At 34.6% G+C, this 20,699-nt stretch overlaps 1 protein-coding gene across 5 annotated transcripts; it reads left to right on the top strand.

The window, feature by feature from the left end:
- Nucleotides 1–427: 427 nt before the first annotated feature.
- On the top strand, nucleotides 428–20,221 carry LOC132056727 (uncharacterized). 5 transcript variants are annotated; one of them, XR_009415363.1, is made up of 15 exons: nucleotides 428–877; nucleotides 3,019–3,157; nucleotides 3,413–3,632; nucleotides 3,725–3,825; nucleotides 4,734–4,855; nucleotides 4,929–5,020; nucleotides 5,933–6,038; nucleotides 7,081–7,235; nucleotides 16,895–17,019; nucleotides 17,482–17,591; nucleotides 18,393–18,490; nucleotides 18,584–18,822; nucleotides 18,963–19,106; nucleotides 19,217–19,359; nucleotides 19,427–19,516. XR_009415363.1 is itself a non-coding variant. In XM_059450546.1 (15 exons), exons 1-14 carry the CDS (start codon nucleotides 515–517, stop codon nucleotides 19,500–19,502), a joined length of 2,343 nt encoding a protein of 780 aa, XP_059306529.1. In that variant the 5' UTR covers nucleotides 428–514; the 3' UTR covers nucleotides 19,503–19,516; nucleotides 19,878–20,221. The 5 variants fall into 5 exon arrangements, 4 of the variants coding, with proteins under 4 accessions (XP_059306529.1, XP_059306126.1, XP_059305364.1 ...); XM_059450546.1 differs by adding an exon at nucleotides 19,878–20,221 and having other exon boundaries at nucleotides 18,963–19,359; XM_059450143.1 differs by adding an exon at nucleotides 19,634–20,221 and having other exon boundaries at nucleotides 18,963–19,359.
- Nucleotides 20,222–20,699: the final 478 nt, after the last annotated feature.

Raw genomic sequence — 20,699 nt, 5'->3', positions numbered from 1 at the left:
GATTTCATATATTGTTGTTATTCTTATTCTACATCTATTCGTCCATAAAATAATACACGGAGTAAATAAGTATATCTTGCAGTGGATGAGACTACTCCTCTCTTAACTGTATGCCGTGACACCCGCCAACCCCCGTTTTTGGGAAAAAAAAAAAAAAAAAAAAAAAAAATAAAGTAATGCTAAGTCTTGTGTTAGAAATAAAAAGTTATACTATAAAATTTTGTACAGAAATATAGAACTTAGGCGTCCAATCAGACAACCTCTGAAAAATAAAATCAACAAATAAGGTAATTAGCAAGAAAAAGAAAATTGAAAAGGTAACGAATGAAATTCTAATTTTTACACGTCATAAATTGAGAAATCTCCTTTTTTAAGTGACAAATGAGATTTGTGTCTTTTTGTTTCAGGAGAGATATAACTCTTGTGTCTCCTAAGCGACACCTCCATCCCACAATTCTTAAAGCTAAAAACAAAGATGATACAACTCCTAAAATGTCAAAATCTAATTAATTGAATGTCTCCTCTTTTACCCATTCCTAAAAAATCACGTAAGCCAAGGCCCATTTTGGGCTTCAAATCATTTCGCAAAATGGTGCCTATAAGGGCACCTGAATTCAAGAGGTTAAGGCGATCTGCTTTAGTATTAGGCGTTTCCAATGCGCTAATTATAATTATGGGAGTTGTTATTGTTATTGTAGCAAGGAATTCATGTGGCCAAAAGGGTATAGCCCCTGTTATTGTTTTAATGATTGTTTCGTTAATTAGGATTTATGCTATGATTGGGACTGGCATTGCTCAGCAACATACTGCTTCCAGTATTTTGACTTCTCAAACCGATTTCCCTGATTCTCAGGCTGCTATTCGACATCAAAGACGGGTAATTTTTTACCCCCTTTTTTTTGTTGTTGCTACACTAGCTTTTATTATGTGGAAAATGAAAAAAAGTTCTTTTTGTTCATGTTGTGATGTGCATTTTGTTTTTATGTGGCGATATTTGATTGGGCATTGGAATTGAAGTATTAATTTGACTTGGGGTAGTTCGGTAGGGTGTGCAAGAATAGTACTACTTAATAGGGTGTATTAGTAATGCTGAGATTAGTTATCTTTGTCATTTATTTTTATCGACTGTTTGGTTTGTTGTATTAAATAACATGCATGACAACAACAACAACAACAACAACAATAACAACAACATACCCAGTGAAATCCCGCAAAGTGGGGTCTTTTGAGGGTAGAATGTATGCAGACCTTACAGGTAGAGAGGTTGTTTCCGGTAGACCCTTGGCATAAGAACAAGCAGTTCAAAGCAGGATGAAAAAGAAATGACGAACAAACCATGGAAACAATGTGATACAATAGTCAAAGGACAAGAAATAACAAATAGTAACAGAAATCGACGGGCAAGGAACTACAGGAGTAATACTACGACTACTAGCATGGAAGGATAAGTGGGACAACACTCAACTACCTACTAACCTTCTACTATAATCTGTGCCTTCCAAAACCGCCTATATACGGTCATGTCCTTGGTAACCTGGCATGACATAATTTCCAAATGGTACTGAATAGGGTGTATTAGAATAGGAATAGTACTAGTATTGTTAATGCCATGGTTTACGATGTATAGGAATAGTACTAAATAGAGTGTATATTAGTTATACATAGGTGGAAAAAAATATCAAAGACGGGTAAATTTTAATCTTTTTTCTGTTTTTCCTACAGTAGCTTTGATTTGTGTCAACAGGAAAAGAATGCTATTTTTCTTTCCTGTTTGGTATGCATTTCATTTTATATGGTGATATTTGATTGGGCATTGGAATTGAAGTATTAATTTGACTTAGGGGTTATATTAGTGATCACCAGAGCATTTTTAGTCCTTTAAGTTTGCCAAAAGTCAATCACTTTTGGTCTCTGTTAAATATTTATCAAACTTTGGTTATTAACTTTAACTGGAATTGTGAAAATAGGAAATATTTAACGGGAACTCAGATTTGAAACTACAGTTTTTGAAGTTTATGTTATTTTTGGTCTGTTTTAAGAGTCCGGTGCAACTTTTTGAGGTGCAAGTTTTGTTATTTTTGGTCTTCTTTGTGTCTGATGTAGTATTTTATGTTGCGCTTTTTGGGTCTTGACGGGAATTTCTGGTTAAATCTTTTTTCTTTTTTCACAGTTCCATTTAATTTTAACAATCCAAAGATTGGTAAATATCTATCATAGACAAAAAGTGCACGCTTTTGGCAGACTTAAAGGACCAAAACTGCTCAGGTGATACTTAAGGGACTATTTTGAACCTACTGCCTTAGATAAGGGACCATTTTGGTCATTTTCTTGCTAACTTGATAAATAGCAAAAGTAAGTCACTGGACAGTGGAAGAAAATATTAAAGTAGTTGTTGAAAGGTGAGTTTAGATGGAGAACATATTACATGAGCTATTTTTCATCTGGAAGGAAACTTTGAAAGTAATTTAAATGTTTTTTTCATAGCTTTGATCTAAAGAAGAAAAGGATTGTAGAGCTAAGAGGCTAATGCCTACTTGTTTCTTAGGTAATGTTACATTATCGCAAAAGTATTACATGAAAGGAATTGTGGTAATATGTTTTTCTCTTACACAAGGTAGGTTCTGCCTAAAATTTTACTTGAACAAACCAATATTCTGCACACACAGCTGGATTAAGCATCTCCTAGTTTCTATTTCCCAGACGTCTTAATTAGCCTTTTAGACAGACCTGATACTGTTTATCTCCTCTGGTTTTTAGCATTCACATGTGTATATATATTATGTTTACATATGCAGCTTTTGGTTATTGTTATATTTATGATTTAAACAGAATTTGATGCCAGTGTGCTGCTTTAGATATATTATTGCTTTATTTTGGCAAGATATGTTCATCCGCTCTGATGGCGTGTGATAAATTATTCTCCTTTACCAAGGATTTTGTACATTTAAAATCATTAGAACTCTCCGAATGACATTTCTTATATGTAACATACTTTTGATTATTATGTCCTGATTACAGAGGAAATATAGGAGACTATTATTGTGGACGCGAATTGCCTCGGTGATTACGATGGTGCAACTTCTTGGGGCTGTTTTTCTTTTGTTCAGTGTCACCAATCTTTTGCATCGTGATACAGCATCAAGCAACTGTCTGAGAGGTAATATGGAATTGTAAGCGTGCCTTCTTGAAAATTTTGTCTTTCATGGGCATATTGTTTAAGCTTTTACATGCTTTATTTTCTCTGATTCCTTTGTTATGATGTTTCCATAATATGTGTCGACTGTTCTCCTTTTTCTTTTTGGTACTTTGAACACGACCATCAGTTTCGTGGATTCAAGTTTTCTTCAGATGTCAAAGATTGTTATTGGGTAGACTGGCATAGATGGCTGATTCTATGAACTATATCTTGCAGGGATTCTCTCAAATGGTTCAAGGTGGCAACGCAACATGCTTATTCTTTTTATGGTTATTACATCTTATGTGGCTCCAGTACAATGTTTTGCTGGAGCCGATGTCTTGAGATGGAGGTCTTTCTATGCAACGGAAGATAATGCATGGAGGGCACATTATAGGGAGGTATTTGATCATGGCATTCGTGAAGCTTTGTGCTGTCTGGGACGGGTCAAATACTTGTAGGCCTCTCTGCATATGTTGACCACAGGATTTGAATTGTTATTGAGATTGTTTAACCCGCTTTCTTTGTTATACTCTGTTTGCTCCGTAGGACTGTGCTAGAGGAAGATGAAGTTTGTTCTGTGGCACAGTTACTTGGTGATCTTGTCACTTACCGTGCATCTGGAACAGGTCATTTGGAGCTCTTGGCAGGTTCGTGCTGATATAGGGGGTCTGTGTACTTTACTTTTACGCACTCTTTATTTGATGCATGTAATACAATTCACCATTCTATAGGAAGTGTGAGAATCTGAGTACCCAACCTAAAATCTTAAGACAAGTAGTAGAATGATGCAAGACCTTAAAATCCTTTTGGATGCCCTTTTATACTCGACGTGGGACATGAAAGGTTCTTAATAAATAGAGCTGTTATAATATTGTATTATGTAGTCTAACATCTCTACCAAATCATGCTGGTTGGACATGTACCTGGAGAAGCGTATCCCTAATTTCCAAAGTCATGAAGATACCTCCTCAGTTTGTTATGTGCATCCTTGTGCTAGCATATCTGACAGTAGGGGTGATATAGAAACAGAAACAAAATAATCATGGGCTTTAACTCGCCCCCAAACCTTCGTTCACCCCAAAAAAGCAAAAGGGACATAGTATTATCTACGCTTACCACAACTAGTTTAGGATGTTTGGATGCTGCAGTTGTTTCTAGAAGTAGGAATTCAGATGTTCTGACTGATTTCTACAAGGAAAAGGTGGTATTGATTTAAAAATAGTTATATAAAAAGTCACAAAGTTTCATGCTGGAAATAAAATGCAGAAGAATAAAAAGGTAATTTGAAATCCTTACAGATTTTAATTGCAGGGGGAGCTAAGAGGAGAATTCTTATTCAATTGACATGATCAACGTTTTCCTTATTGTTTTGCGCATTTTGTTCAGTACAGTTCTCATCCAAAATTACAGTAAAAATGATAGTGATGAATGCTAGAAGTGCTTTAAGTATTGTATTTGTTTTCTATTTCCTCGATTTGTAAGTATTCACTTTGAAAACAAGCTTACCTCTTTCTGTCAGTAAGGTAAAAGAAAATGATCTCTTCTTGATATTCAGGACTAGCTTTATTGCAGAATCCTCGTTCCTTCTCTAAATCGTATGAAGAGTCAATGGTTGTACCCTTGGAAAGGATGCGCGAGGCTGCTTTCTATCATCCATTTGCTGAAGCAGCCTACACGGTATGACAACAAGGCATTTTAATTTGACTTGATTCTCGTTTTGCTTATTTTGATGTGGAATGGTCAATTGCAGGGTCTATTACTTGATATAGGAAGAAATCCTGTACTTTTTTCTTGTTCATGGCTCTATAGGCAAGGGATTCTTGCTCCCTGGCTTTGGAACAGGTCAGACACCCACTGGTTTATCTTGGTTGTAGATCAGCAACTTTGGATTGTTATAGCATGTAACAGCATTGGCTTTTTATAGTTGGAAACAAAGGGCTTCAGTGGAAAAAAATAGAAGTGTATTTGGCTTCAAGTCATAAGTTTGCATATGGATGGATAATACATGGGAACCAAAGGCAACTTACCAGTTCTCAAAAAAAAAAAAAAAAAAAATTACATGGGAACAAAAGGTCGAGAATAAATGGACTCCTATATGAGTTGACAGGATGTAAGAACTGAAATATGGCATATTAGATTCTCTTAACATTTTGATTTTACTGTTTAATGGGAGGAGAATCGAGCTTTGTAGTATGGGGATGAAACAAACAAATGATTGTTCCCTTAAATAGACCATATACAGGCTCCAATTCTTGCTAGTAAAAAAAGTAATAATCTTCAGATCACCTCTAAGAGCTTTGGCTTAAAGGAATTAGCCTTCTTAAACCTGAAAGATCTTGAGAAACGTTAAGATGCTCATCACTCTTTGCTCTTAAGTATCCTAGAGTATCAGACATACATACACAGTACGACCCTTGGTGCATGATAACTGCTTGCTCCACTCAGGAAACTTCAAATGTATGTCTAGTCTTGTACTGGTGGCCAGCAACTGATATTAGACATAAAAGGATAAAGTGGAATTACCTTGGTTCATGTAGCTTTCTTTATTTATGTTCAGATACCTGATAATTTAAGACCCAGCACAATCAAATGAAGGTTCCTGCTAAGGATTATTGACTTCTTTAAATCTGCTTCCTTAGAGGATCCCAAACCCTAATCTCTATGGCACTTCGGCATTTTCAAACTGTTGTTTGGTTCTTCGTATGGGTGCTTGATTCTTCTTTTTCCTTTTGGAATCAAAATCTATTGATGTAGGCGCCCTTTACTAGAAGGTGACAACTGGTGGCGAGGTCATGCAGCAGCCTTCTTGAAACACGTTCATTTGTCAGCACATATGCTCAGAAAAGGGCGTGTTAATCAAGTAAGTCTAGCTTTAGATTCGTAGGCTATTTTAGGCTGCACATGTTTTGCGATGACATTCCTAAGCTCTGATCACTGATCACCTAACCATCCAGGTGTGTGGTGTTAATAGACATGAGTGTAATATTATTTTCTGATTGTACGAGCTACCTATGTAATAGCACTACCAGATTCTGATAATAAACAGTAAATCACGAACTTTTGTCCGCTTATCTATTTCGTTCTATGTTTGTAAGGACATATTGAAACCATGCAATTGCCTAACCACGTGAACTATATTTTGATGTCTAAGCTATTTATAAACCGTATGAAGTTTGAACTGTCAGATTGTCATTTCATAAGGCCTGTAATTTCATAAGTTTGAATTAGTTGAAGACTTTGATTCTAATTTTGAAAAGCGACCACTTTGTAGTATGAGGCGATTCAAGGTGGGGTGATTGCTCTGGGGGTAACAATGCAACTTCATTGAAGTGCATGCTTAGACAGGAGAAAGTCAAAGCTTGAAGATAGAAAAACATTATGTCATTAGTAAGGCCATCTTATCATAAATGCGGGGACAAACGTTGTGGCACTAAGACCATCAGACTATAAATACCGATTATTAGAGAAATTATGACTTTGAACTGACACGTGACACTGCAACTCCGCTCCGGTTGATTGCAGACTTCTCTCCAGTCTTTGACAGCCTTGACGCTACTTCTCTTCTTCTTCTTGCCCTCCAACTAGCTTTCTGTCTTTTAGTTTCCATCTTAGCTCTTCTACGTTATTGAATTCCAGGCAACAATTCCTATACATCTCTCAAAAGTTTGCCATGTCTTTTTCTTTTTTTAATTTATATTTTGAATCAAGTGAAACCATGAGTACTTTAAATATCTTATTTCGGAATTTTTTTTTTTGGAGGGGGGGGGGGCGGGGGGGGGGGGGAGAAATAGGTTTTGTACCCTTGTGTTTCCTTATATTATCGTCTTTAATTTTTCTTATCCAAAAAAGAGATATTGTCTTTCGTTTTAAAAAAAATAACAACTTCCATATCTCTGTTTCAGGGGAAGTGTAAAGCAGCATATTTTATTGTGGTTTTGCATAATGTGAAATCCGTTGTAATTGCTGTAAGGGGAACTGAGACCCCTGAAGACCTCATAACTGATGGTTTAGGCAGGGAATGCTGCCTTACTGAAGAAGAATTAGATAGCCTGCTAAAGTAATCTTTCTCTCTCCCTCTCTCTCTCTCTCTATATATCTATCTATCTATCTATCTATCTATCTATCTTTCTATCTCCTCTACACTCATTTGGTCCTTGTTACATATGCACTTGCACTTAAATCTGCTTCTGGCGTCACTCTCAGACATCCTTTGACTGCTTTCTTTTTTGACATTACATCTTTGCATATCTCTTTGGTATTCCACCTGTGCTTTTTAAATACTTCTTGATTAGTGATAAGAATCGGGTTACTTGAACAAAACAAGATTATAATGCGGAAGCAAAAATATGAAGATTAAAGACAAGAATATAAAGATAGGCGAAATTCAAGAATAAAATCCCCAAATTTCAAGATTAAGTGATAAGAACCCTAATTGGTCTTAGTATTCAAAATTAGCGGATTAAGACTAATTAAGATACTAATAGAGTCAATTCAAGAACTTATATCAAAAGGTGATCTAGACCCTATTTCGAAGAAATTAGAGACAATAATTAGTATAAGAGTAATTACCTTCTTTAATTTACGAATAAGAACCAAAGATATCAGTACGAATTAATCTTACCTCTTAAAAAGAATCGTTCTTATAAGGTTGCAAGATAAATCCAAAGTAGCCACGCACAAAGGTGTAAAGTAGAGAAACTCTCAATAATAATAATATTTGTCTAATGAAAATAACAAAATCCACCCCTATATATAGGGGAAACTTATCCCAAATAGAATGGGATTAGAATATACTTTTATGGAAATAATTAAATAATAAAACCTAATTAGGATTAAACTAGGAAATCCTAAAACTAGGAAACCTTAAACTAGGAAAGCATATAAAATATTGTCAAACTTGTTCCTAAAGAAATAAAGGAAAAGTCAACCAAAGAGCCCATGTTTGGGCGTGACTTTCAGCCCAAATTTGGGCGTGCAAATCAGCCCTTAATTGCATGCAAATCAGCCCCCTCTTTGGGCTCTTCTTTTGGGCTTCTTGTGGGCCTAAATCTTCCTTGTTTCGTACTTGGACTTGGATCATGAAATACGTGTAGTACTTAGTCCACTCCTCGCTATAGTTCTTGAGCTTATTCTTGGGCTCTTCTTTGGACGATAAGCATCTTTTGATTTCACATTTAAGCCCGTCAAACTTTAATGGATGTACGCTACCGTGGATGCTATCATTCCCTCTTCTTGAAAACAATTCGTCCTCGAATTTGAATCTCTTAAAATCAAGTAGACTTCCATTAGTAAGCAACATTCATTAATCGAAAGTAACAATGGTAGCAACAAAACAAGATAGTGACCATGTGTCCACTTAACCCAATTAATCCTAGCATGTATAAATACACCCCTATAAAGTACGTGAATGTCATCATCCCAATAGAAAATTTTCCTACTTATATAAGCACCACAAAAATTACGTCTATATGTTCTAAGGAATGATACATGCCTTGCCAATTTAGTTCTATCAATAAAGTCTTCCAACGGGCATGATAAAGACGACACAAGACCCCTAAAGCATGCTTCAAATTGAACACTTTTATGATGTATCCAAGCATCCTTAATTTACATTCTACATAAAAGCCATTCACATAAGCACAAGAGTTTTCAACAGAAAAACCATTAAATTTCAAAACAAAATGTCCATTAAAGAAAGTTAGAAGAACCATTAAATTTCAAAACAAAATGTCCATTTTCAATCTTATTGGGATCATCACAAATAATATTTTCAATCTTATTGAATTCTAAGTAATTGCTCAAATTCTCAAACAAGAAATCATGGATACGTTCAACAAAAAGTATTTGAAACAGTAGCATAATAATCATCTATCTCCTTATCAGTAGTATAGAACTTGTTAAGCTCACAATTAGCAATATTGCTAATACTTGAAGAATTATGTCTCATCATGCGTAAAAAATCATATTCCAACAAGTTATCACATGAAAACTCATTTGACACTAGAATAAGAGAAGAATCATCTAACTCACTAGCAAGCCTACAAACATTATGTCTTTTTTCAAAGTGAGAATCCACAAATAACAACGTCACGCTCAATTTTAAAAAGAACAAATTACTCTTATGTGAACTTAGAGGTTATAGTTAATGACTTGTTATATAGCAAAATAGCAGCATCCTCAAAAATTAATAAAGTCATTAACATAAGAAATTAGAGCGTAGTTCATTACCTCTTAAAGACCTCAGTGTTCAGAATTCAAGAGTGTGAATAAACCAATTATACATACCATACTTGGTCTTGAAGCAAAGAAATAATATCACCTGCGTTTTTTCTTGTTCATTGGTATTAGATTCTGACAACTTTATCCTTTCCTCATCAACACTTTAGAGATGTGTAGTTTTGACCACGTTGGGATTAGTTTCATCCAACGATGGTTTTACAATGCAAACTTTTCGTAAGTACCTACGAGAGTCAAAACTCGGAAAAAGAAGTAGGAATGTTAGAGTTAGAAATAATCTCACTCAAACTCTCTTGTTTTTCTCTCTCAATCTCACGACTATCCCTCTCCTTTTCTCTTTCATTATCATCTCTCTTTTTTTTCTCTCAAGCACACTTTTTCTCACTTGACATCCCACTCTCTTCACACAACACAACCTCCTTTTCCTCGGGAGATGTCAACACGCACTCCTTACTTTCTCGTTCTTTTCTCTCTCAAAAATTTGTTACTTCGCTCACACGTTTCGATCTTCATAAACTTCACGGAGGTAAAGGTGCAAGTATATGTTTTCTTATTTAGCTCGAAAAAAATTCTATAAAGACTAATTCCTATTAAACAACCGTAGGCGTTCCCAAGCATGATATGACAATCTTGCGTTGAATTACATCACAAAGAACATTATCGAATACTTTCCAATGGCGAAAGAAATTACGCATTGCTTTGTCACCTTAAGTTATCAAAATCATTCAACCATTTTTTATAAATTTGTGCTTGATGCATGTAAGTTTCTTCACCACGTATGAACTACCACATTAGCACCACTTGCATTATCAATAAAAGCAAAGTCTACCATTTTATCCCACACCTTGTATGAAAAATATTTTCCCTCCTTAAATCAGCTACATTGACATTCATATCCTCCATCATGTGGTCATCATACCGGATTTTTAGCTAAGTTGGTGTCGTTTTGAGTTCCTTCAATTTCTTACATGTGTTTGAGACATCTCAAGAAAATATCAAAGAAACAAGTATCTCAATTTGGCTCTTTTTCTCTCTCTTGATCTTACCCTCTCTTGCCTTTTCCACTCAAATTACTACCTTTGGTTGGATCCTTTAGGATTTATATATAAACCCTATTAGTAACAATAAGTAAGATTTAGAAAGAAAAATAATTTACCAACTCAAAATTGGGGATTGATGAAACAAGAAAAAAAGACTAATTTATAATTAAAAAGAAAATTCAAATTTCCCTGATTTTGATTTTCCTTCTTAAGTTGCAGAAACACATCAAAACCCAAGTTTCTTGATAATAAATTCTCCTAGCAATTGACTTTTTTCTTTCTTTTTTTTTTTTTTTTTTTTAATTTTATTTTTTTTTTCTTGCTGGGTGTAAAGCTTACCTTTAAGCAACTACAATTAAAAAAAAAGAAATTTTCGTTTTTTTTTTTTTTTTTTTTATTTAAACTCCCCAAGATTATCAAGAACGAACCTCCACCCATACCAACGATAAGAATCTAAGTTACTGAACAAAACAAGATTATAATGCGGAAGCAAAATATGAAGATTAAAGACAAGAAATAAAGACCGAAATTCAAGAATAAAATCCCCAAATTTCAAGATTAAGTGATAAGAACCCTAATTGGTCTTAATATTCAAAATTAGCGGATTAAGACTAATTAAGATACTAATAGAGTCAATTCAAGAACTTATATCAAAAGGTGATCTAGACCCACATTTGAAGAAATTAGAGACAATAATTAGTATAAGAAAGTAATTACCTTCTTTAATTTACGAATAAGAACCAAAGATCTTCTGCGAATTAATCTTACCTCTTAAAAGAATCGTTCTTATAAGGTTGCAAGATAAATCCAAAGTAGCCACGCACAAAGGTGTAAGTAGAGAAACTCTCAATAATAATAATATTTGTCTAATGAAAATAACAAAATCCACCCCTATATATAGGGAAACTTATCCCAAATAAAGATGGGATTAGAATATATTTTTATGGAAATAATTAAATAATAAAACCTAATTAGGATTAAACTAGGAAATCCTAAAACTAGGAAACCTTAAACTAGGAAAGCATATAAAATATTGTCAAACTTGTTCCTAAAGAAATAAAGGAAAAGTCAACCAAAGAGCCCATGTTTGGGCGTGACTTTCAGCCCAAATTTAAATACAAATCCATCCCAGTGTGCAAATCAGCCCCCTCTTTTCTTTTTTACTAAATCTTCCTTGTTTAGGTACTTGGACTTGGATGATAAATACGAAAGTACTTAGTCCATCCTCGTTTTTTTCTTGTTCGTTGACGATATTAGATTCACACACTTTATCCTCAAACTTTAATGGATGTACGCTACGCTATCATGTATCTCTTTCGAAAACAATTCGTCCTCGAATTTGAATCTTTTGACCATTAGTAAGCAGGATTAGTTTAATCGAAAGTAACAATGGTAGCAACAAAACAAAGAAACCATGTTCCAATTAATCAGCATGTATAAAGTACATGTGAATGTCAAATAGAAAATTTTCCTACTTATATAAGAAATTACGAAGTTCTAGGAATGATACATTAGCCAATTTAGTTCTATCAATAAAGTCTTTGACGGGCATGATAAAGACCTTTCAAACTAAAGCATGCTTCAATTGAACACTTTCTCTGATGTATCCAAGCATCCTTAATTACACCTCCCCAGATTCACATAAAAGCCAGTATAGAACTTTTAAGAAATTAGAAACCATTAAATTTCAAAACAAAGTCATTAAATCCTCATCGGGATCATCTCTAATATTTTCAATCTTTTTTCTCAAATTCTCAAACAAGAAATCATGGATACGTTCAACAAAAGTCTTGAACACTAGTAGCATAATAACTATCTATCTCCTTATCACTTATAGAACCTGTTAAGCTCACTAGCAATATTGCTAATACTTGAAGAATTATGTCATCATGCGTAAAAAATCATATTCCAACAAGTTATCACATGAAAACTCATTTGACACTGAATAAGAAAGAAGAATCATCTAACTCACAAACATTATGTCTTTTTTCAACAGCGAGAATCCACAAATAACAACGTCGCTCAATTTTAAAAGAGAACAAATTACTCTTGAACTTAGAGGTTATAGTTAATGACTTGTTATATAGCAAAAATAAAGATCCTCAAAATTAATAAAGTAAACATAAGAAAGAGCATGTTTTCATTACCTTTAAAAGACCTCAGTGTTCTAGAAAGTGTGAATAAACCAATTATACATACCATACTTGGTCTTGCTTAAAGAAAGAAATAATATCACCTCGTTTTTTCTTGTTCGTTGGTATTAGATTCACAACTTTATCAACCATGGGCCCTATGAGATGTGTAGTTTTGACCACATTAGGATTAGTTTCATCCAATGATGGTTTTACAATGCAAACTTTCCCGTTGGAATTAGTCAAGGTCAAAAAAAGAAGTAGAACATAGAAATAATCTCACTCAAACTCTCTTGTTTTCTCTCTCTCAATCTCACGACTATCCCTCTCTTTTCTATTTCATTATCATCTCTCTTTTCTTTTCTCTCACACTTTTTTCTCGACTTGACATCCCACTCTCTTCACACAACACATTGCCTCCTTTTTCCTAGGAGTAGTGTGCTTGATGTTCTTTTCTCTCTCAAAAAATTTCATTGCTTCGCTCACGCGTTCGATCTTCATAAACTTCTGGAGGTAAAGGTGCAAGTATATGTTTTCTTCTATTTAGCTCAAGAAACTCTCTATTCTTCCATGAATTGCATTCCTATTAAACAACCATACGGGCGTTGCATGATATGACAATCAATAATCACAAAGAACATTATCCGTTTATCCCGATAAAAAAATTTATCGTTTTGTCACCTTAAGTTCATCAAAATCATTCAACCATTGCGACATTATAAGGAATGATGTAAGTTCAACTTCTCCACCACGTATGAACTCACCACATTCACGTGCATTATCAATAATCATTGAGCAAAGTCTCATTTATCCTCATGAAAAATATTTTCCCTCCTTAAATCGTACATCGACATTCATATCCTCCAATCGTGTGGTCATCATACGGGACACTTTAGCTAAGTTGGTGTCGTTTTGAGTTCCAGCTTCAATTTCCTTACTTGTTTGAGACATCTCAAGAAAATATCAAAGAAACAAGTATCTCTCAATTTAGCTCTTTTTCTCTCTCTATTGATCTTACCCTCTCTTGCCTTTTCCACTCAAATTACTACCTTTGGTTGGATCCTTTAGGATTTATATATAAACCCTATTAGTAACAACCTTTTAGAAGTAAGATTTAGAAAGAAAAATAATTTACCAACTCCCAGACGAATTGGGATTGATGAAACAAGAAAAAAGACTAATTTATGTAAAAAGAAAACTTCAAATTTCCCCTCTTCTTGATTTTCCTTCTTAACGTTGGAAACCAAGAAACACATCAAAACCCAAGTTTCTTGATAATAACTCAATTCTCTAGCAATTGACTTTTTTTTCTTTCTTTTTTTTTTTTTCTTTTTTTTTTAATTTTGGTTTTTTTTTCCTTCTTGCTGTGTAGCTTACCTTTAAGCAACTACAATTAAAATAAAAAAAGGAAATTTTTTTTTTTTTTTTTTTACGAAACTCCAAGATTATCAAGAACGGAACCTTGATAGCACGCTCCGATACCACTTGATAAGAATCGGGTTACTTGAACAAAACAAGATTATAATGCGGAAGCAAAAATATGAAGATTAAAGACAAGAATATAAAGATAGGCGAAATTCAAGAATAAAATCCCTAAATTTCAAGATTAAGTGATAAGAACCCTAATTGGTCTTAATATTCAAAATTAGCGGATTAAGACTAATTAAGATACTAATAGAGTCAATTCAAGAACTTATATCAAAAGGTGATCTAGACCCCTATTTCGAAGAAATTAGAGACAATAATTAGTATAAGAGTAATTACCTTCTTTAATTTACGAATAAGAACCAAAGATATCAAGTACGAATTAATCTTACCTCTTAAAAAGAATCGTTCTTATAAGGTTGCAAGATAAATCCAAAGTAGCCACGCACAAAGGTGTAAAGTAGAGAAACTCTCAATAATAATAATATTTGTCTAATGAAAATAACAAAATCCACCCCTATATATAGGGGAAACTTATCCCAAATAGAATGGGATTAGAATATACTTTTATGGAAATAATTAAATAATAAAACCTAATTAGGATTAAACTAGGAAATCCTAAAACTAGGAAACCTTAAACTAGGAAAGCATATAAAATATTGTCAAACTTGTTCCTAAAGAAATAAAGGAAAAGTCAACCAAAGAGCCCATGTTTGGGCGTGACTTTCAGCCCAAATTTGGGCGTGCAAATCAGCCCTTAATTGCATGCAAATCAGCCCCCTCTTTGGGCTCTTCTTTTGGGCTTCTTGTGGGCCTAAATCTTCCTTGTTTCGTACTTGGACTTGGATCATGAAATACGTGTAGTACTTAGTCCACTCCTCGCTATAGTTCTTGAGCTTATTCTTGGGCTCTTCTTTGACGATAAGCATCTTTTTGATTTCACATTTAAGCCCGTCAAACTTTAATGGATGTACGCTACCGTGGATGCTATCAATTAGGTACTTGTGACCATTAGAATTACCTTGCAAGTTCCCAACTGCTATGACTCCTGGATAAATGTTTTTGTATTACCACCTCTCAACAGTTGCCCTTTTTCTCATGTCCGACTTTTAGGTTTTCGCAGATCATGGACACTTAGACTTGAAAAATAAAAAACCATACCATCTTTAAATTCTCTTCTTTTGCTTTATATGCAACATCATACTTATGGAGCTTCATTTAGATTCTCTTTCTATCTTCATTTCTCTTTTGTTTTTCCTCTTGTTTGGACTTGCGGAAGGATGTTTCCGCATCATGGTAATCGAATAGAAAATTGAAAAGGCTATCGATGACTCTGGAAGGAAGAAATAGTGCTAATATGTATAAACTCACTAGAAACAAAAGATTCTAAGGTACATACAGTTTTTTTTTTCTTTTTATAAGGATTCTAAGGTACACACAGTTAAAAAGCTATTAAAGGAACAATCTAATGGCTCTGCACCAAGCAAGGTCATTCATCGCCTAAACTTGTCTTTAGAGATCCAAGTATCTAGATTGAGCCTAAGTACTATACTTATTACTTCTGAAGAATTCTCCTTTACTTTGTGACAAGAACTTCGGAAGAATTTTGTTTGGCTGGATTTCATTTAGAGTAAAAGAAAGTATACATGTCTCAAAAAATGCTACGCATATACTGCCACAATCTTCCTAGTATTGAAGTTGTTGAGTATATTGTTGTCCCACATGGTAGTGTAAATACTTCCAAATGGTGTAAAAAGGTTTTAGGCCCACTCCATCATCTCATCTATAATTGAATGGATTGGATGATCAACTTCTTTTATATGGTATTAGAGCTGCTCCACGTGTAATTTCGAACGATGGTGGGGCAAACCTCAGTAAAGATGTTTAGTCCCTAGGGAGATTGTCAGTGTATATAATACCCTGGGTGATTCCATGTCCACAAGACACAAAAGTGATGTTACACATGAGGAAACATGCCTTAGATCCCTGTGATGCGTTTTAGAGCTGTGTGGACCTATGTCCAAAATGGACAATATCACTAGTACTCTGTTAAAACTTGAACAGAGCCAACCAATGATAAGCTAGTGTTCGTTCCAGTAAGTTCGCACTAAAATTCACGTGTGAACCTTAAGATAGAGTTATATGTGCAAGAGAGTATTGAGTATATTATTGTTTGTAAGTTGCGTAAAGAATTCCAAATGATTAAAAAAGATCTTGGGCCACTCCATCAATTATCTTAAGATCTTGCATTGGATGTTTCGGTTCTTTCATTGTACCGAGAATGGAGGAGATGTTACAGTCCCGCATTGTTTAAGTGTATAGGATGTAGTAAAGCTAACTTTTGGAGTTGAGTTGGGTCCATAGTCCATATTCTCTAATAAAGCAATGTTATATAAAGTGGAAATGATATACACCATAGTAACACATTATAGTGTTCAACCTAAAGCTAAAACCATAAAAATGAAGTGGGTTGAGAACCATGAGGTCTCAGGTTCAAATCCCAATGGAGGCAAAAAACACTAGTTGATTTCTTCCCAGCCTTGGTGGATAGAGATACCTGTTTCCTGTGCTGGTGGGAGGTAGTAGGTACCTCGTGGAATTAGTCGAGGTGTAGGTAAGCTGGCCCAGACACCACAATTATAAAAAAAAAAAACCATAAAAAATAAGGAAAAATGATCTACACCCACATAAGAGATTTACTGGGTTAGATTGAGGAACCAAGAAGAGATTGAACATTCGTTGTAGCAATATTATGTGATTTTCTCGTTTTGCTCCGATTACTGCCTAAATTTGCCGTTCTTGGTTTCTGCATAGCATATAAGCAGCAGTATTTGACTACACTGTTTTTTTTTTTCTTTTTTTAATGCATCATTCTCTTTCAGTGGCAATCATTTTGACCCATGCATTCGTCAAAGAGTGGTTTCATCCACACCACACCATGCACACTCTGGAGTAGTTGAGGCCGCACGTGATCTTTACATGCAAGTAGATGGAAATTCTGGAGATGGTACAGTGCTTTGTTTTCGGGATTATGTAATGCTTGTATCTATTTATTTTTGACCTGAAATCATGCGTAGCATCTAGTTAAATGCTGAGATGAGTTATTAGTGCTAGAATTGCAGGTTGACATGTTTGATATGAAGGAGTGTATATAAGGCCCTTATATACGTGGCAAAGAGGAACCCACTTAATTTTTTTTTTTTTTTTTTTTTTTTTGATTTTTTGAGTTTTTTTTAATATATATATTTTTTTGGTTTAAAAAAGAGGAACCCACTTAAGGTTTTAACTTTACCAGTAAAAAAAAAAAAAGGGCCCTTATATAAGGTTGCCACAGCTTGGCTTTACCTCTTTAGCTATCATCGTACTCCAACAAACTTATGAAGTGAATTGATTTATCTTTCCCCTTCGAATTAAACCTCCGCATCTGCTATGATATTTTGTAAAAATATGTGTGCTTTGTCTATATCAGGTGGATTTCTCTCCTCATTGCTGGGAGTAGGATGTGAGTGTGAGGGATATGGTGTGCGAATAGTGGGGCATTCCCTTGGAGGAGCTATTGCTGCTTTACTAGGAATGAAGGTATTCATTTGTCTAATGAAATGCATTCCTGGAACTTTTCTGTCATGTCTGGCCGCTCTTTGTAGAGGACATGCATGCCGTTTTCTCTCTCTCCCCTCTCCTCCCCCACCCCCCTCCCTGCTCTTCCTTTTGGTGAAACTTGTCCAAAGAACAAAAGAAAAAATGTGTGATAATTGTATTTTTTTTGTGTCGGTGTCACTTTTGCTTCATAAGCATCTGGATTCAGAATAATAGAGGGTGATTGAATCAAATTCACTTGTTTGTTTATCTAGCTGATGATTTTCTTTGTTAAAATCACATTCTCACATTCTTACACTGGTAAAGCTTTTCAACCAAATATATTATTCTGATATTTTAATGGATAGTATCATCTCCAATAAATATGCTATCAATAGATTTCATCAGCTATCCGTGGGGTATGATCTGAACTGGACTACATATCTTTAAAATATATATACTTGAACGTGCAAGACCATCTATTAGAAAACACAGTTTCTTTATTGGGTAACTGAATTGCTGATTAATGCACCCCTGATTTTAATAGACTCATTTTGTGTAAACAGTGGCGGATTAGTTCAAGCACAGAAAAAAGTATTTTATTGTTAGATTGTCTGGATTACATAACTAGACAATCCCTAGTTATGTAAAGATTTGTGAAGTTCATCTCCGTACTTTGAATTTTGTAATGGTCACTTTGATCTCCATCTATTACCAATCAGTTATTTTCTTAATTGATATAAATTTCTGGAGTTACTACATCTAGCCTATTTATAAATCAAATTACTATATTTTGTTGAGCAGCTACGCAAACAGTATCCAGATTTACACGTCTACACATATGGTGCTCTCCCATGTGTGGGTCTGGTGGTAGCAGATGTTTGTTCAGAATTCATTACCAGGTATTTTCAGTGTGTTATTATCTCTGCCACAACTGAGTGTTGCTGCTCATATGCTATTAAATTAACTTCCATTTTTATTTTAACATCTTCCAGCATTGTAAACAATGATGAATTTTCAGCGCGCCTTTCAGTAGCATCAATTATGAGACTTCAAGCAGCTGCACTTAAGGCACTATCAGAAGATGGCACTGTTGATATTACAACAATTCTTAAACTTGCTCATCACTTTACTTCACTGACTATCTGTCAGAAAAGCATGAACGATGGAGAATCGTCAGTTAATTCTTTGTCAAGTTGTACAAACCAAATCAACCATAGCCAGCTTGAAAATGGTACTACTGGACTTTTGAATTTGCCGTGTGAATACATGCCTCATTTAATCATGTTGTTTCTAGTTAACTGTATTTGTCTGCAGTTTCTTCTATTTGTAACTATTTCACTTTTTCATGCAAAAGTGCTACTATTTCTGCAGGATTGGCTAAGCATGAACCAGGATCCTCTGTTTTGCATGACTTAGATACAGATCTTAGCTCTGATGATAAAATCGGTTCAACTGATTCATCAAATCGTTTCAACAGTCCTTTCAATTGCTCCACTTCTGGTTCAAGTCCATTTGGTGATCCTTTAACCGAATTTATGGAGGCTGTTCCATCTTCCCAAAATAAGTCATCATTGAGTATCCCGGAGTTGTATTTACCTGGTCTTGTTATCCATATTGTGCCACAGAAGGATGGCCTTCATCAACCCTTGTGGAAACGCTTGAGAACTTGGGAGAGAAGCTGCAGGTTTAGGGCATATGTAGCGAAAAGAGAAGCATTTAAAGATATAATAGTATCACCATACATGTTCCTGGACCATCTACCTTGGAGGTATTTAAATTAGCATTCCTTTTCCAGAATAGATTTTCCATAGACATACTAATATCTACTTCTTCAGATGTCAGAATGCACTGGAAAATATACTTAAGACTGGAAAACTTAAAGCTCCAGACGATGCATCTGAAATTGTGTGATTGCTGACAGCAAGGTCAGTTGTCACGTCATCAAATTTGTAGTCCTTGACATGATCTTTTTAATGGTTTATCCTTCTCTTTTACTTCTATTGTATTTTTGATTGGAACATTTTATTTTTTGTTTCACAAAGAGAATGCCAATTCACTCCACGTGGTTCTTGAACAAGCATTGTACTAGTCTGGCAACCTAGATATAGTCTGGCAACCTAGATATCATTGGGAAGAACTGATTCATAAACATGACCATGACAATTAAATGAACAAGCATTTACTTCCGAGGATGTAACCAGATCAACAGAAGCATGTTTATCGTCACTTTTCCTGACTAAGAATGCGATGTATATTATCGTTGCATAAGTTGTTTCTTTCTCTTAGGTGATTCACAACCTCAGAAGAGCCTGCATCCAGAACTGCTTCGCAACAAGTCAGCTTAATCATTTTATGTGTCTTAATTGTATAAGCACTTTGTTACTGCAGAATGATTCCTTAAATTTTGTGAGTTCACTTAAAAGTGACCAATCTTGTCATCTCTTTTCTTTTTAACTTTGAAAGGATGAACAAACTTTGATAAAAGGACATGAGATTATCACAAAGTATGGATTTTGTCATTGTGAAATTGAAAGCTTCAGCCTATGATACGCTTTTTGTGTATATAAACAAACAGTATCATTTGTAACTCTTATTGTGAGAAAGATTATCATTTGTAACTCTTATGTGAAGTCCAAGTTTCTTTAGCGTCTAAAGTTCCTGACTTCCTGTGCTAGCACTTGGAATGGTATCAAATGTTTGTTTGGACTTTGGTCGATAGAAAAAATGAAATGACGACAAAATTTTTAAAAGTAATCTCACTTCTCTAATCATATCATTTTAATTTTAACTAAACAATAAATGATCAGCGAAAAGCTAGCGACTTACAGATCCTAACAATGTAAGCTTAGGATCATGATATAAAATAATAATTTCCTCAGAACTTATCTTTTAGAATGTAATTATTTTCAAAAATTCATATCACACTCGTTTTGATTCGCCTTATGGGCATATTATGTTAAAGCGACAACTACCATTTTTAGTTCCGCTATTTTAAATAAAAACCTCGAAAGACCTTTCTTGCGTTTGCCCTTCATTCTTCACATTAGCTATATCATCTTCCTTGCGTACTGATTTGCTATTTCTTTGGATGAAATCTATGGTGATAAA

The sequence above is a fragment of the Lycium ferocissimum genome, chromosome 1, assembly GCF_029784015.1.
Source record: "Lycium ferocissimum isolate CSIRO_LF1 chromosome 1, AGI_CSIRO_Lferr_CH_V1, whole genome shotgun sequence".
In the NCBI taxonomy this organism is placed as follows: Eukaryota; Viridiplantae; Streptophyta; class Magnoliopsida; order Solanales; family Solanaceae; genus Lycium; species Lycium ferocissimum.
Note: the sequence above shows the minus strand (reverse complement) of the source record. Positions and strands in the feature narration are given on the sequence as shown.

Bases quoted from the DNA above. Each gene is read 5' to 3' on its own strand.
- LOC132056727 (XM_059450546.1), top strand. From the start codon at position 515: ATGTCTCCTCTTTTACCCATTCCTAAAAAATCACGTAAGCCAAGGCCC. The intron at 3,158-3,412 runs GTAATATGGAAT...TATATCTTGCAG, and splicing joins ATCAAGCAACTGTCTGAGAG to GGATTCTCTCAAATGGTTCA. The intron at 7,236-16,894 runs GTAATCTTTCTC...ATTCTCTTTCAG, and splicing joins GAATTAGATAGCCTGCTAAA to TGGCAATCATTTTGACCCAT.